A 17,779-nucleotide genomic window follows, 5' to 3' on the forward strand; every position below is an offset into this window, starting at 1 on the left:
ACCTTTAGTTTAATCCATCCAGTAGTTCACAGAGAAAGGAGAACGTAGCATTTTCAATTTTTAAACTACTTCTAAAACCAAACCGTTCATTTGACAGCAAATTATGTGAAATGAAATGATCAATTACCCTTACATACATAGTCTTTTCAATAACTTGAGCAAACATTGATGACATAGAAATAGGTCTGAAATAGTCTACATTATCCATTTCTCCTATTTACAAATGGGCTTTACTACTGAGTACTTTAATCGATCAGGAAACTGATCGTTTCTAAAGGAAAAATTACAAATGTAGCTAAGCACAGGGCTAACATGTGCAGCAAAGTACTTTAGTATCCTACTGTGTACTCCACCATATCCATAAGAGCCTTAGTCTTCAGTGATTTAATTATTGACTTAATATTCCCCTTCTCAGTATCACGGAGGAGTATTTCAGATATCACTCTGGGAAAGCTATTTTTCAAAAGAGTTATATAATTCACTGCAAAAACTATATTTTAATTTAATTCACCAGCTATGTTCAGAATGTGATTGTTAAATACTGTGCATATGTCTGATTTATCAGTAACTGAAGCGTTTTCACTATGTACTGACTTTATACCCTCCACTTTATGCTGCTGACCAGACACTTCCTTCACAACTGAGCATATGGTTCCAGTTTTATCCTGTGAATTACCTATTTTATTTGCGTACCATAATTTTCCTGCCTTCCTAATAACATTTTTAAGCATCTTACAGTACTGTTTCTCATGGACTACTGTAACTAGATTGTGACAACTTCTAACACTTTAATATAATCCCCACTTTGTTCTACATGATATCCTTGTTCCTCTAGTCAGCCATCCAGGCTGTCTTTCACTGCTAGTACCCTGTTTTGAATGTTCTAACGGAAAGCAGCTTTCAAAGAACATGAGAAATGTGTTAAGGAAAGCATTATATTTGTCATCTATGTTAACCAGAGCTACAAACATCCTACCATTCTTGTTCCTAAACGAGGTTTAAAAACTCTTTATTGCCATTGGATTAGCTTTTCTGCATGGTTTTTAATTGTATATAACATTTGTTTTAGTACAAATGCCTTTTAGTGTTAAAATTTGTGGTATTTTTACTCACAGAGTGCCCTTCTAGTAATGAAGGATGAATAAAAATATTGTCTGTGGTTGTACTACAGTTTACCTGCACCCTGGTTGGGAAAAATATAGTCTGGACCAGATCATATGAATGTAGGAGGTCTTCCAGCATACTGTTTCTTTGCACAATCACATATAAAATTAAAATCCACTTACAACTAAACTAATTTTTGGTACTTCCCATAAAGGAAACCAAGAAGCCTCTCTAGCTTGAGCAGAAATGCTCTGAAGACAGGGTAAGTGGACCTATAAATAAATAACTATAATTAAAAGTTTAGTTTCAGGATATTCAACTGCCACCGCACAAAATTCAAATACCTGTTCAGCGCAGTTCTTTTATGCGTCTACGGACTCAAATTCAATACTGTTTTTACGTACTTGGCCACTCCCTCACTCAGCAAAGAACTCCTTGAAAAACAGCCGGCTAGTCTATATTCTGGTAAAGGAAGCCTCTGAATTGTCACATTGTTTAAATACTGCTCTGATACATAAATAGTGTCAAAGTCAACATGGATAAGCGGTTCACTAACTTTACCTCTAACATCTCTTATACCTTTTACACCACTTATCTTGTAATTCTGACAACTTTAGCAGACCAAACTGGTTGTTGGGCATCGTTTCCGTATCAGTGAATTTTGAGACTCATTTGGGTATTGGATTTTGCCATGAACACACTTTTTGGACAGAAACCAGTAAGTGGGCTTCAAAACATCGAGGATACTATTTGGAACCCTTTCCTTTGGAATGTAGGGTGTGTTATCGCTCTGAGCGTGTAGATATTGAAGCGCTGCTTCAAAGAGTGGGCTTAGCACGAAGGTCGCGTCAAGTATTCAACCATTTTTCAGGCACTTCGGATGCGCTTTTATCATTGAAACTATGTGAATTTATTGTCCATGAGTTCCACTAATAAATAAAAAATAAATTGAAAATTGACATTTTCGGTTAATTTCGTGAACTCTTAAACGATTTGAACAAATAACGGAAAACCTAAATCGCGATTACCAGACAGGTATTTGAACCGTTGTCTTCCTGAATCGGAGTCCAGTGTACTAAAGACTGCACAATCTCGCTCTGTGCTCTCCGTTTGACCAGCGCATTCACTGGTGGTAGTTGACCATCCTTTTCCTGCCGCACGGTGAACGTTGTGTTCGAATGATATAGTTTAGGTGCTGTAAAAGCGCAATGACACTCTTTCTACCATGGGGTTAAAAAAACAAAGTATTCACACGAACGGAGAGAGGAGACTGCCCATGTTTACTTCTTCTGACCATTCGTAACAATCACCACCGTATAAGGAAATCGTCAAGCTTCTCTATAATCAGCTCCAATGCGTGGATCCTTGGAAAACTGGGAGGCCACATCATAACTAACGAATGTATTCGACTCTGAGATGAATACACACTCAAGACATCTCATAGAGTCCAGAGAGTTTTGGGCGTGGTGAATGCTCTCCCACACGTATGGGCTCAGCACTCTCTTCAAGTGCTTATGCGGTTGTCATGTTGCCGCCCCAACGTAGTTGACAATGTTGTTGCACCAACTTTGCGCACGTTAGGTCAGTGTTCGCAACCGCGGCTCGCGGGCCACATGCGGGTCTTTGGGCCGCTGAGTGTGGCTCTTCCACAAAATACCACGTACGGGCGTACACGTACAATGCCACAGATTTTAAATCCCGCTTGTTTACAGAATTTTTTGTTGTAATGGGGAGCGAGCACGGGTATCATCCGCGGCATATTGGTTATCAAGAGCAAACATCTTGAAACGATTCGCTTCCTCATCAAGAGAAATTAAAGCTTTTTTGCTTGAGAGGGTTTTCCACTATCCAGAACTTAAGAACGATAAGTGGATCCAAAAATTTTATTTCATGGTAGACGTTAAGTCTTATCCAAACCAGTTTATTCGTAAACTAAAGTGGAAAGGAAACAGACTTTTTGCAATGTTAGCCGGCCGGAGTGGCCGTGCGGTTCCAGGCGCTACAGTCTGGAACCGAGCGACCGCTACGGTCGCAGGTACGAATCCTGCCTCGGGTATGGATGTGTGTGATGTCCTTAGGTTAGTTAGGTTTAATTAGTTCTAAGTTCTAGGCGACTGATGACCTCAGAAGTTAAGTCGCATAGTGCTCAGAGCCATTTGAACCATTTATTTTTTTGCAATGTTAAAATTGCCACTTTTTCCTCAAGATTTTGAAAGAGAAACATTTATTCACTTTAGAAGCCTCTGGAAACATAAGAAAATCATTCTGATCATGACATTTGCTGTTTCAAATGAAAGGGAAGGTTTTCTCTACAGATTTGAGAAATTCAGAAACAACAAGGCGACGTTGTTCTTTCTTTAAAAAAAATCTCTTGAAGCTACGGTAAAGAAATTAAATTTTCTCCCTTTCATACTGACAATGGTAACTCTGAAATGCAATTGCTGGATTGCTGGATTTAAAAATCAAAAATTTCTGGAACTCAGAATCCGAACGTCTTTGTACTGACATAGAAATATTGGAGAGAAACAAAGGTGAATTTAGATATGGAGAAGAGAGATACAATATTTGTAACCTTTGGAATAGTATCCAGCTGACGAAACTAGCTTTGCTTTCTTTCCTTATTCGGATCTGCATATTGAGTGAACAATCGTTTTCAAGGATGAACCTTGTAAAGAGTAAACTGAGAAGTCGTCTTATTGATGAGAACCTGCAATAGTGTCTACAATTTACAACAATAACAACAACATTCAAATTTTACTTATCCAAATTTTCCAAGAAACTGCAAGGCCATTGTTCAATTAGTCTTTTTCAGTCATTGTCATGGATACCTCACAATTTAATTTGAGTAATGAATTATATCGTTACTCAAAGTTTTATTCAATAATGTACAGTTTGACTATAATATAACACTTCGGGTAAAGTTTTTTAAGTTAATTTTGGTGTGCGTTTTGAAGTGAAAGAAAATGTAGTGTCGAGTTTTCATAAAGCGTCCGTTGCGTTGGTTTGGAGATACAGAGAGGATGAAAGAAAGGAAATAGACGAAACAAGTACACAAAAGTGGATGGGAAATTTGGGAGCGCTCACCTTATAGAACCTGTCTCAATCATAAAACTTCCTGGCAGATTAAAACTGTGTGCCCGACCGAGACTCGAACTCGGGACCTTTGCCTTTCGCGGGCAAGTGCTCTGCCAACTGAGCTACCGAAGCACGACTCACGCCCGGTACTCACAGCTTTACTTCTGCCAGTACCTCGTCTCCTACCTTCCAAACTTTACAGAAGCTCTCCTGCGAACCTAGCAGAACTAGCACTCCTGAAAGAAAGGATATTGCGGAGACATGGCTTAGCCACAGCCTGGGGGATGTTTCCAGAATGAGATTTTCACTCTGCAGCGGAGTGTGCGCTGATATGAAACTTCCTGGCAGATTAAAACTGTGTGCCCGACCGAGACTCGAACTCGGGACCTTTGCCTTAAAGGTCCCGAGTTCGAGTCTCGGTCGGGCACACAGTTTTAATCTGCCAGGAAGTTTCATATCAGCGCACACTCCGCTGCAGAGTGAAAATCTCATTCTGTCTCAATCATATTGGGATTTTTAGGGACGGACAGCTTGGGATTACCATAATTACGTTAATAACAACGTACCCTCTTACACGGCTAAAGTTTAAAAAATTGTCTCTCAAAAGAAATTTCAGTTGATGTGCTGTTGAGATGTGGCTCTGTTCATTAAGGCCACTGCCTTAGGTAGTGCATACAGCCTTGGTGGTACCGGAGTTCTTGACCACAATTCTTTCATGAATATTTCTAGCATGCCTGTAGCCCACAATAAAGCACTGGTATTCCTATCCACTCCAGACCTCGTGTCACGTTACAGGTTATCAAGGAGCTGGAGAATGTTTTCATTATAATCTGTTCGCTGCATAACGAGTGTGGAGCTTTCATTGTCTGTCGACAACACCCTCTGTCTCCTCGGGCTTTCTTCGGTGCCAATCTCTCGCCCCCGGGATGCTCAGTACGGTGGTTCTGTCTTGGCAATTGCTCTGCAGGATTCACTACGGACTTCGCCAGACACAACGGTGGAATCGTTTTGCCAACTTGCTTCGTTGCATTGACAAAGACCGAAATAAGCACGTTTCTCTGTGTTCGTGCAAAGTTGTGACCCGTGCCGGGTATCTTGAGGGGGAGCTTATGAAAATGTTTGTCTCTTAAATTAACCACAGTGTGTAAGTTGACTGCCTGCTGCGACTTCTTGTACGTATTATCAAACTTAGCAGATTGGCGTTGCTTTGTCATCCTTCCCGTGTGCGTTTTACTAGAGACCAGGAGGTGCTGTCTATCCACTCTCAGTTTTGATCTGCCAGATGGTATGTTGATATGGGGCGAGGGGACCAGGCAGCGAGGTCATCGGTCCCATCGGATTGGAAAAGGATGGGGAAGGAATTCGGCCGTGCCCTTTCAGAGGAACCACCCCGGTATTTGCCTGAAGCGATCATAATGGCCGGACGCGGGTTTGAACCGTCGTTCTCCCGAATGCCAGTTCAGTGTGCTAACCACTGCGCCACCTCGCCTGGTGATCTGCCAGCGAAGTTGTCATTTGCAGATGTAGGCATTAAGATTCCTAGGCAAATGAATTTAGTCTGTGGCTCATATCTCGAATCTTTTCCTTCATGAATGCCATGCTTGCTCAACGTTTGGTATTGTTCGCCGCTCAGGCGTTCATGTGATGTTTGACCCTGGTGAAAATCGGTGTTATTTCTACACCGCAATATCTCAGCAGAAGGTGAGCAAACCGAGTATCCTTCCTTTCCTCTGTCGAAGCTTGTTCAGCCTATTGACATTCTGGTACGTCTTCTGCCTGTAGTTACTGTAGACGTAATTCTTGGGACGGCAACTTTCCAGCTAGGTGTGTACTTGGAGAGGCTGCTGAGCTCACATTTTGTGAAGAGCATTCACTGCATCCTTCATCAGTGGAATTAAGGGTCTACATACGAGTGTCAAAGTCTGATACAGTGGTTAATTTTGACGTGCTCTCCCTCTTCAACAAGGTGCCACCGAAAGAATCATTGGAACTGATTGCAGAGACGTTTGACTATACTCTGATGGACCCATTCATGGACGTACATCTCACTTGATGGCTGTTGTTATGTACAAAGGGAGTAGCTAAGCGCCGCGCGGAGTAGCCGCGCGGTCTCAGGAGTCCTGTCACGGTTCGCGCGGCTCCTCCCGTCGAAGGTTCGAGTCCTCCCTCGGGCATGGGTGTGTATGTTGTCCTTAGCGTAAGTTAGTTTAAATTAGATTAAGTAGTCTGCAAGCTTAGGGACCGATGACCTAAGCAGTTTGGTCCCATAAGATCTTACCACAAATTTCAAATTTCCAGTATCTAAGCGCAGTCCCCACTCTCAGTCGATTGCCAATCTGTTCATAGAGAAATTAGAGGAGGAAGCATTAAAGGCATCAAGGAACAAGTCTAAATGCTTCTTTTGGTACGCTGACTAATTTGGAAAAATCGAAAGAGGATTCTTTTCTTCTCTAGGATGTCTCATGAGTCTCTCTGAGCAAAAGCCAACAGTAATTGCTCATAACTGAATGGGTCCAGCTTCCTTCATAGCGATGTTCCTTGATAAGAACGTCTTGAAGGAGACGTTCACCCTGTTCGTTGCTATTGGGGGAAAAAGATTTTCATTGGTAAATTAAACCCTATTTCTTTGTAGTCGACTGACAGTTCAGACTAGAAAGGAACATATTTCAGTTGCCAAACAATCCACGAACATTGTCTTCAAAAGAAGTTCGAGCATGTAACTCGGCCCTTGTGGGTCAAAAATCACATCGTTCAAGAATTTTCTGCTTTGCGGCCCATCTATCAAATTGACCACACAGATCTCGACAAAAACTTCTTTCAAATGATTGAAATCCACAATTTGTATAGCAAGCGTTTTTGTAACTTAATATGAAGTTGATGTGTGATGACTTTACTTGGCATAACTACTGCTTGTTCATAATATTTTTCTTTCCTGCAATATACATTTGCTCATAGACCATTCTTGAGAATGTAGTATTTTTTTATGTCTCCTGTGACCGAAAAACACAGTAAATAATAGAATTTTGTTAAATCATCCTATAAACGTGTAAGAAATGCAACAGCTCTTAAATCCCAGCAGATCATCCTCTCATGATACTAATATTTGATGGCCTTCATTAGCAGGACAATGCTTTCATATATTTCCTTCTTATCCACTGAATGAGCCAAATGCACTGATGGAAATTTATTGTCATTTCTCTTCTGACTATATGAAAAAATAAAATAACACATTCGACTGAAAATGTAAAAAAGTTATCCATAATTTTAAATATCTCTCGAACGTTTATGTGATACCACAATTGTAAGGATACTTTTTGATTCCACAACCAAAAATACAGAGGAATTGATATATTACATACCAGATGCAAAATGATTTCTGATCAGTGCAACTTATATCAGGAATGTATTGAGGTCTAGATCTGTTTGTAAGAGTCTCTCTAAGATCGCCTATTGTTGCTGAAGTTATGGCTGTAAATTACCCGAACTTTATGCTGGAACACAATAGTAAGTAAAGAAAACACTTGCGAACTGCTTGTGATTTATCGAGCCGGCTGATGCAGCGAGTCTTCTTGGGGATGCATTGATTAAATTTCGGCGGTCGACATGGGAACAGTACTGTGCGCCGACGGGGGAACAGCTTGTCTCAGACCTGACGACGCGCAGGTAGGTGCGGAATTCGCGGGAACCCTCGCCATGTCGTTATGCTGAACCTCAAAGCTTTACAGTCTTTTTCACAGCAAAAAGGGCGAGGAGACAGTGCTACCAACATACTGCCACATCACATGTGTCACTAGCAACTTTATAGAAAACAAAAACAGAGAAAGCAACTGGACCAATATTAAAAGTGAACAAAATACGAATTTTGACTACGAAAAGTTTAACAAAATGCTCAGTTTTCTTCTGGCGTAACAGATGAAAGGGAAATGGTTATCTACCAGTATGACACCCAGTAATAATAATATTTTTAATGATGTGCGCTGTTTTGTACGACACGATTCGGATCTCGTAAATGGAGTTTCAGACTGCTAAGCAGTTTCATTTGTCTCTCAATATTTTAAGCTCTTCACGAGTGATACATTGTTTTCAACATCCCTGTTATCGTATTTTGAGTGAACAGTACGTCGGTACGTCTTGAGATGTCTCGGTCTGGACTTACCAGTCAGACATATCTGATTCTTTAGAACGAAACAGATCACATAGAATTCCGTGAATTATATGATGGGAAGCAAACTATCGGCATTAACTAGAGCTTCAAGTTTCTGTCATCTTGATCACACCAGGTCGAGAAGACGGACGTTTGATGGGTCGCTAAGCTGCTTATAATGAATGTCTTTAGGGAAGGATGTGATAAAACTATAAGCATTTTTTTGTCCGTATTAACATGACTCTATGCCTATATTCGGACCAAGTTAGGTCTAAAAGTTGTCCTCGTAGTTGTGCTAAGATCCAAATAAGTTTTTCTTTATCCTGTTTCTCAAAAATTTCGCTAAAACTAAGGCCGCTAATCTTGAAAATATCTGGACGTGTAGAAAAGAAAAATATCAACGGAGAATTCTGTAGCACCAAAAGAATCTGTCGACCTGTAGTTTCCAGTCACATTTTGAATTTTTATTTCTTATTTTTCAACAATAACAAAAAAATTAAAATTTTGTAGGTGACGAACAGAGTTTTCGTTTGACCCAACATCAGCATCTGTTATAGCCTAACCTAAACTGACTTCTTCCCCGGCCGATAGTACGGTCACATCAAGTTTAGCGTGTATTCCGTTTATCAGCAGAGGGTAGCTTATTTATTTGGTATTGCCAGAAGTGAAAGAGGTCTTTTGGTGTTTGTTAAAATATTTGCCCCAGACACGAATAGGAAACGAGACCTCCGGCATACTAAGATAGAACTAATCAACTACACAAACCAGTATTTGCTGAGGCTATGTAGATAAACCACAATAAGCCTAAATTAATACTCCCAGAGGGGGATTTTAATCGTCCTACTCCCGATCAAGTAGTCTGATTTAGGGATGCAGCACGCTAATTAAAAGTACCAAAAATCAATGGGTGGCCATGTAAACACTTCCGCTTGAACATCGTCAGCTGCCTGATTGAGCATACCTACGGCTATATCTTTACTAGTGACAAGATGTGTTTGCTTTGTGTTAACTTCTTAAAAAGAAATTAGTGGTTTCTACAGGCACGGAATCGAAAAACCATCTGAACAGCGGTGGACTGCTTCAGACCATGTTGGAGAATGTATTGTTGGTGATTAACTTCTGTCTTGTGTTTGTCTGTTGTGTTCAGTTAAATAACGAATAAACGGTATAAGACGTGCACTGTAGTAGAACAAATGAGTTATACTTTATCATGATAACGTTACGATGAAAATATGTTTTAATAAAACATAACGTAACCTTTAAATGAGCACACGCAAAATTTCATGAATTGGTAAGAAATTGTTTGTAGTTGATCTCTAATCGATCTGTATCAACTGCAGTCCTGTGCCAAATGCAAGTAGCGTTACAGGACTACCATAAAAGTACGGAAATGTGGCAGACACATGACGAAACCCTGTGAAATTTATTATTCTTCAATTTCATCAATAAACTGTGTATTACAAAAAAACTGAAAATTATCTCAGATGTAAATCTACAGGGTACTGAATCAAGGTAGCGAAAAAACTATTTATATAGAATTTTTCTTAAGAATACTTAACCCATTGTCAATCTGGCTGCTTGTAGCACTGCCACAGAAGAGGTACAAATCATGTTCCCAACGAAACTGAAACTGGCAGCCAACATTGTCTCCAATTTACGACTCTAACACATTACAACTGAGCTACAAATAAGAACAACATTCAATTCTCCTACATTGCAAATACCAACGGCTCAGGTACTAGAAAAATAAGTTATAGTTTCTGCCTTGGACGAGCCTCCTGGATTCAAAAACATAAATCTGCTAATTCACTGTCAGCATTTAAGTAATAATCATTCAGATTGTTTAACGAAATGACAAGAAAATATCAAATGAGTGCAGCAAGGTCATTTTCAGCGACTCCAGAAATAAGTTCACGATCACAGAGTTACCAAACATATTCTGGAATTTTTCCACTTCTCAGGCTAGCGGCAGGAAAAATAGGTTGCCACAGCTGAACTTTTTCTCGAGCTTCTCGCTCTTGCATTCCAAAGATGAAATGAAATGAGCGTTTGGTGTCTTTGGCCGGGAGGCGCCCCTTACGGGGCAGGTCCGGCCGCCTTGGTGCAGGTCTTATTACATTCGACGCCACATTGGGCGATCTGCGCGGCGGATGGGGATGTCCCTGAGCGGAGAACATCCCCGACCCAGCCGGGAATTGAACCCGGACCCCTAGGACGGCAATCCGTCATGACGCTGACCACTGAGCTATAGGGGTGGTGGGGGGGGGGGGGGGGGAAGGGGGGAGGGGACAACATTCCAAAGATGTGGAGCAGACATCCCCTCATTTGGCCAGACCAGACAAACAGGTCGATATGTTTTATTTGTATTTTCGTAACTAGAGGTCGGAGCTAAAACGTTTTTACAAATAATGTTCAATTCACTGACTGAAACCTCAACATCGTAAGTGAGAGCAGGGGGAATTATATGGGCAATGCTTCTCTTCAATAGCTGTCGTAATTATTGCTGTCTTTCTGTCTTAAGCATGTTGCAGCAATTCCGCAATTACAGCAAGACTGTGGAGACTTCATTTTGCAAAAACACATTGCCCCATCACACTTCCTTTCAGACGATCGTGATTACTTCAGTGCCGAACTGCGTCACAGTTGAACTGAACCTGCTTCGCAGCAATACTGTCCTCTTCATCAGTGACCCAAAAAAATCAACGTGAAGCACCCAGAAGGGGAGAAGGTAACTGAATGAGACTTCATACATTTAGAGGGCATTTGATGTTATTTCAGTGACTACAAAACAGAGTCAAATTTACAAAGAACTTGGCAGTACGGGCCCACTTGCCAGTATGACTTTGCGCCCCATATGACCAGGGAGCGTGCAGTGATTCGGTTGGAAAGGGTGTCATATTCTCTCCTGAGAAAGCTGGTCAATGACATCCTGCATACTGGTGCTGGACGTCTGAGCAGGTCCCACACATGCTCTATAGGGAACGGATGTAGGGGTTCTGCTGACCACAGAAGTATCTCAACAGCATGAAGACACTTCATACAGACACGTGTTGTGTGTGGACGAGCATTGTCCTGTTGAAAAATAGCACACAGTACTATCGCCTTAGAAGTAACACGTGAGCATGCAGGATGTCTATGATGTACCGTTGCGCCGACAAGTTTCCCTCAATCCACACCAGCCATGACCCAATGACTCCTCTCACCACGACATGGGAAATAACACCACTGTGCCTCTCCAAAATGTTGGGTCAGTGGAACATCTTTCCCAGATGCTGCGTACTCGCCTGTGACTATCATCCGGGTTAGTGCAGAATGGCAGTTCATCGCTGAACACAACGCGACACCTTTCATCAGCAGGACGAAATTCCCCGTCAAGACACCACTGCCAACGCAGCTGTTTTTGTTGTGTTAACCGTGGCCTAGACGTGGGCTAGTTATCCCATAGCCTGGTTGCTGCTAGTCTCAGACCAATGGTGGGAGTTGATATAGAATGTTTCAGGAAGTTCATTACTTTTTCTCGGGTATCAGGTACTAAACACGAATAGTGCACTCTGGTGGCTGTTGTACGTACTCACCGACGGTGTGTTCAGGTACGAAGTTATAATGATATCTGACCATGTCTTCTGGATGCTTCATTTTTTTTTTGTCAGGCAGTGTATTTTAACCCCTCGTTACATATCTGATCTTTTATTAAACTACAATTTATTCAAATGGCTATATTTCATATAAAATCACGAATTACTGTTCTAAAGCACAGAAAGTTAAATAAAAGAATAATGAGAGTCATGGAATGGAGTGTTATATGCAAAGTAGCAAGGGGCTTTCTTCAAAGAATTTAAGAAACGTCCCTTTTTTCACAACTACAATATAAACCCAACGTACGTATTGTTTACGTCTTTCTTTTGGGAGTCTTAAGTATCTGGGAGTCTTTGTGTTAGAGATTTTAGTGCCCGAGCTTTTAGCGTTTGAGTTCTGAGTATTAAAGGCGCTGCAGTCTGAAACCGCAAGCCCGCTACGGTCGCAGGTTCGAATCCTGCCTCGGGCATGGATGTTTGTGATGTCATTAGGTTAGTTAGGTTTAACTAGTTCTAAGTTCTAGGGGACTAATAACCTCAGCAGTTGAGTCCCATAGTGCTCAGAGCCATTTGAGTTCTGAGTATTCACGTCTCTAAGTTCATGTGCCACAGCGTGAAATAGTTAATTTCATTGGAAGCTGGGCTAATTAAAATTTCTGTTCGTTTGATTTATTGTCGAAAGTGTGAAAACTGCTAGAACTGGGACAACGCTAACATCCAGCGACCATCTCAATCGGTAAAAGATAGGTATCATTAATTCCAATTTAAGAACTTCAGTTGTGCCAAAGCTACTATTCAAATATCGCTCCGCAACTTGACTTTCGATTATAGACCCTGTTTGGACATTTATTATCGGGATTAAGTGAGACTATTCATAGTAGAGAATCATATAAAAGAAACTGCGTTAGTAAAAACCGTTGTTTTGTTGTTGTCGTCTTCAGTTCAGAGACAGGTTTGATGCTGCTCCCCATTCTTTCTAACCTGTGCAAGCTTCTTCATCTCCGAGTAACTACTGCAACCTACATGCCTCTGAATCTGCTTAGTGTATTCATCTCTTGGTCTCCCTCTACGATTGATACCCTCCAAGCTGCCCTCCAGAACTAAATTAGTGATCCCTTGATGACTCAGAACGTGTCCTACCAACTTGCCCGTTCTTCTAGTCAAGTTGTGCCACAAAGTCCTCTTCTCCCTAATCCATTCAGTACCTTCTTATTAGTTACGTTATCTACCCATCTAATCTTCAGCATTCTTCTGTAGCACCATATTTCGAATGCATCTATTCTCTTTTTGTCTAAACTATTTATCGTCCATGTTTCACTTCCATATATGGCTACACCCATACAAATACTTTCAGAAACGACCTCCTGACATTTAAATCTACACTAGATGTTAATAAATTTCTCTTCTTCATAAACGCTTTTCTTGCCATTGCCAGTCTACACTTTATATCCACTCTACTTCAAATATCATCAATTATTTTGCACCCAAAATAGCAAAACTAGTTTACTACAACAAGTGTCTCATTTACTAACCGAAATCGCTCAGCATCACCTGATTTAAATCGGCTGCATTCCATTATTCTCGTTTTGCCTTTGTTGAGGTTCATCCTGTATCCCGCTTCCAAGACGTTGTCCATTCCGTTCAACTGCTCTTCTAAGTCCTTTGCTGTCTCTGACAGAATTACAATGTCATCGGTGAACCTCAAAATTTTTATTTCTTCTCCTTGAATTTTAATACCTACTCCGAATTTTTCTTTTGTTTCCTTCACTCCTTGCTCAATATACAGATTGAATAACATCGGGGAGAGGCTAGAACCCCGTCTCACTCCCTTGCCAACCACTGTTTCCCTTTCATTTCCCTCGACTCTTATAACTGCCATCTGGTTTGTGTACAAATTGTAAATAACCTTTAGGTTCCTGTATTTGACCCCTGCCACCTCCAGAATTTGAAAGGGAGTATTCCAGTCAACAATGTCAAAAGCTTTCTCCAAGTCTACAAATGCTAGAAACGTAGGTTTGCCGAACCTTAATCTCTCTTCTGAAAAAAGTCGTTGGGTCAGTATTGCCTCGAATGTTCCAACATTTCTACGGAATCCAGATTGATCTTCCCCGTGGTTGCTTCTATCAGTTTTCCCATTCGTCTGTAAAGAATTCGTGTTAGTATTTTGCAGCTGTGACTTATTAAACTGATAGTTCGATAATTTTTTAACCTGTCAACACCTGCTTTCCTTGGGATTGGAATTATTATATTCTTCTTGAAGTCTGAGGATATTTCGCCTGTCTCATGGTAGAGTTTTGTCAGAGCTGGCTCTCGCAAGGCTATCAGTAGTTATAATGGAATGTTGTCTACTCCTTGGGCCCTGATTCGACTTAGGTCTTTCAGTGCTCTGTCAAATTCTTCACGCAATATCATATCTCCCATTTCATCTTCATATACGATCTCTTTCTTTTTCATAATATTGCCTTCAAGAACTCGCCCTTGTGTAGACCCTCTATATACTCCTTCCATATTTCTGCTTTCCCTTCTTTGCATAGAACTGGTTTTCCATCTGAGCTCTTGCTATTCATAACATTGTTTCTCTTTTCTTCAAAGGTATCTTTAACTTCCTGTAATTAGAATCTATTTTACCCCTAGTGATATATACTTCTACATCCTGCCATCTAGCTTTTCCTGCTTAGCCATTTTGCACTTCCTCTCAACCTAATTTTTTTTTTTACGTTTGTGTTCTCTTCCACTTGTTCATTTATTTAATTTTTATATTTATTCCTTTCATCGATTAAATTCAATATCTCTTCTGTTACCCAAGGATTTCTGCAAGCCCTTGTCTTTTTACATCAGAGGATCTCTCTGCTACCTTCAATATTTCATCTCTCAAAGCTACCCTTTCTTTTTCTACTGTATTTCTTTCCCCCGTTCTTGTCAATGTTCCCTAATGATCTCTCTGAAACTCTTTATAACCTCTGGTTCTTTCAGTTCATCTAGGTCCCATCTCCTTAAATTCCCACATTTTTGCAGTTTCTTCAGTTTTAGTCTACAGTTCGTAACCAACAAATTGTGGTCAGAGTGTACATCTGCCCCTGGAAATGTCTTACAGTTTGAAACTTGGTTCCTAAATCTCGGTCTTGCCATGATATAATCTCTCTGAAACCTTCCAGTGTCTCCAGGCCTCTTCCGCGTATACAACCTTCTTTCATGATTCTTAAACCAAGTGTTAGCTATGATTAAGTTTTGCTCTGTGCAAAATTCTACCAGGCGGCTTCTTTTTTCATTCCTTATCCACATTCCATATACACCTACTACTTTTCCATCTCATCTTTTTCCTACTGTCGAATTCCAGTCCCCCATAACTGTTATATGTTCATCTCTCTTAATTATCTGAATAATTTCTTTTATCACATCAAACATTTCTTCAATCTCTTCATCATCTGTGGAGCTAATTGGCATATAAACTTGTACTACTGTGGTGCGCCTGGGCTTCGTGTCTATCTTGGCTACAATAATGCGTTCACTATGCTGTTCGTAGTGGCTTATCAGAGCTCCTATCTTTGTTATTCATTATTAAACCTAGTCCTGCATTACCCACATTTGATTTTGTATTTATAACCCTGTATTCACCTGACGAAAGGCTTGTTCCTCCTGCCACCGAACTTCACTAATTCCCACTATATCTAACTTTTACCTATTCATTTCCCTTTTCATGTTTTCTAACCTACCTGTCCGATTAAGCGATCTGATATTCCACGCTCCGATCCGTAGAACGCCAGTTTTCTTTCTCCTGATGACGTCGTCCTCCGCGCCCGGAGATCCGAATGGGGGAGTATTTTACCTCCGGAACATTTTACCCATACAGTAAAGATGTGTTAGGAAAATCTATAGTGTCCTACGATTTCGAACAGAATATCTAATAGTTTATTACACATTAATATTAAAGGGAAAAGTTTTCAACAGACAAAACATGGTGCTGTGTTAAATGAATCCTGTGTGTTTTGAAGGAATTAAGTAGGTGTACATGATTGTGATACGCAAATAAAAGATATCAATTCATTTTGAAATGCAAATCGGTGGTCTAGTAACCGTTAATGAGCATCTTTGGCGGCAACCGCCAAACGACGTAGAAAACCGATGATAATAATTTGAATCTAAACTTATTAACAAAAGAGTCTGACTCAAATTAGTGCAAATACCGGCCATAATGATCAAATATTGACTGAACTAACAGATAGGGTTATGTCGCCTTGCTTTCACGTATCTCAACGAGTGAAGAATACTGACTGGCCACAGAAAAAGGATATTACATTTTCGCAGATCGTGGACGTGGCAGTAGGCAGCAATGTGAGGCGTCACAGTAGCTGAATGATTGGGGAGTTGGTGGTGCGGAAGGGGTGTCGGGGTTAAGATAGTAACAAAGGATGATCTGCTTCAGAACCGAACTTTTGCTATGTACCTGGCTGTTGCTTCTGAAAATCTAATCATAAAATTTTTCTTCCAACTGCGCACGATTTCTGAGCAATACTTCCGCTATAATGTGTTTGTATGACTCAGAGCGACAGTAACAAACAGCCGGAGACTCGTTGTGATTTGACAGGATTTCCTGCGACGGCCCTGGGAAGTTAGCGAATACATTTGGAACGAATGCGACTGGGTCGTCGGGCAGACAGGCCTCGGCAGACGGCGGGACGGAGGCTGTCGTTACGGCCGTGGTGGGAGGTCCTTTGCACGGCACGGAACAGAAATTGCGCCCTCACTGTGACACGGCCGCGTCTCGCGTGCCCCGGAACCACACAGTGTTTCCGTCACGCCATCGCGTGCGTCGGCCACGTTCGCATGTAATTGTTACCGCGAGTAACAAGTACGAGTACAACTTGTTCTGGCGTGTAGCGCAGCGCTCGAGTTTCCAGAAGGCCCTTTCAGCTTAATTGCGCGTTCCGCTCCGGCGACACCCCGCGATAAAGTGGCCGGCTATCTGTTATCGCCCCCAGCGAGATCTGTCTCTCGCTTGCGCACGTTAAAGTCTCGGTTGTTCACGCCTTCCTTACAACGCCCCAGTATCCACCGTGCCAAGCAAATTAATATCACGAGAAGAGTGATCAGTTTTTCACCGACGGGAATAATATACAACTCCAGCTCCCCACCTATCTCCCTGCCCCCCCCCCCCCCCCCCCCCCCCCTCTCTCTCTCTCTCTCTCTCTCTCTCTCTCTCTCTCTCTCTCTCTATATATATATATATATATATATATATATCCCGGTGTGTATATATATATATGGTGTCCAATCTATCTTGACCACCCTAAATAACTGTTTGTCCAGACGCAAATTACAAAATTTCTCAAGCAAATGTTCTTTAGCTGTCAGGGGGACATTAGTCAGCATGATTGCCTTCGTTGTAGCTTTGCTTTTACAAAGATATGAACATCGGTATGACTTTTTTAAATAGCACCCTATATTTTTTATTCGGTAATTTATTTCCTCTCCTAAAGACCTATTCAAAAATGTATCGCAGTGTACCATTCACTGAAACACAACGTTATTAATTACATAACACAACATTGTCGTTGACACTCACAGCGCTTGGTGCAGGTACTGGGGGTAATGGAACACATCCGCGTGCCGACGTTGGCAAATGTAAACATAAGTAGAATGCACACCCGTCATTCCGTCAACCATCGTCAGTTGAAGAGTTGTGTGAGTAGAATGTACACCAACGAAGAGAATGTAGAAATGCTGCTCGTCTATGGGGAATGTAAGTTAGCAGAACAGTAATTGCAATACTGTTTTCTTATATGTGGCTACATTTAGTACAGTAGTTTAGTCCTCTTAAATAATATTGTGTAGAGTCCTACAAACTGCATCGACATAACGTTTTTTTATTGTTGTTGTTGAA

The 17,779-nt window shown here is 41.1% G+C and overlaps 1 protein-coding gene across 1 annotated transcript in view; it reads left to right on the top strand.

Moving 5' to 3' along the window:
* LOC124613572 (nascent polypeptide-associated complex subunit alpha, muscle-specific form-like) overlaps positions 1–6,077 on the top strand; it is a 95,469-nt gene extending 89,392 nt beyond the window's left edge. The window contains exon 5 of the mRNA XM_047142287.1: positions 5,962–6,077. Within this exon, the coding sequence (XP_046998243.1) occupies positions 5,962–6,077 (116 nt within the window). The remainder of the gene's footprint in view (positions 1–5,961) is intronic.
* Positions 6,078–17,779: the final 11,702 nt, after the last annotated feature.

This window comes from Schistocerca americana, chromosome 4, assembly GCF_021461395.2.
Source record: "Schistocerca americana isolate TAMUIC-IGC-003095 chromosome 4, iqSchAmer2.1, whole genome shotgun sequence".
Taxonomy (NCBI): domain Eukaryota; kingdom Metazoa; phylum Arthropoda; class Insecta; order Orthoptera; family Acrididae; genus Schistocerca; species Schistocerca americana.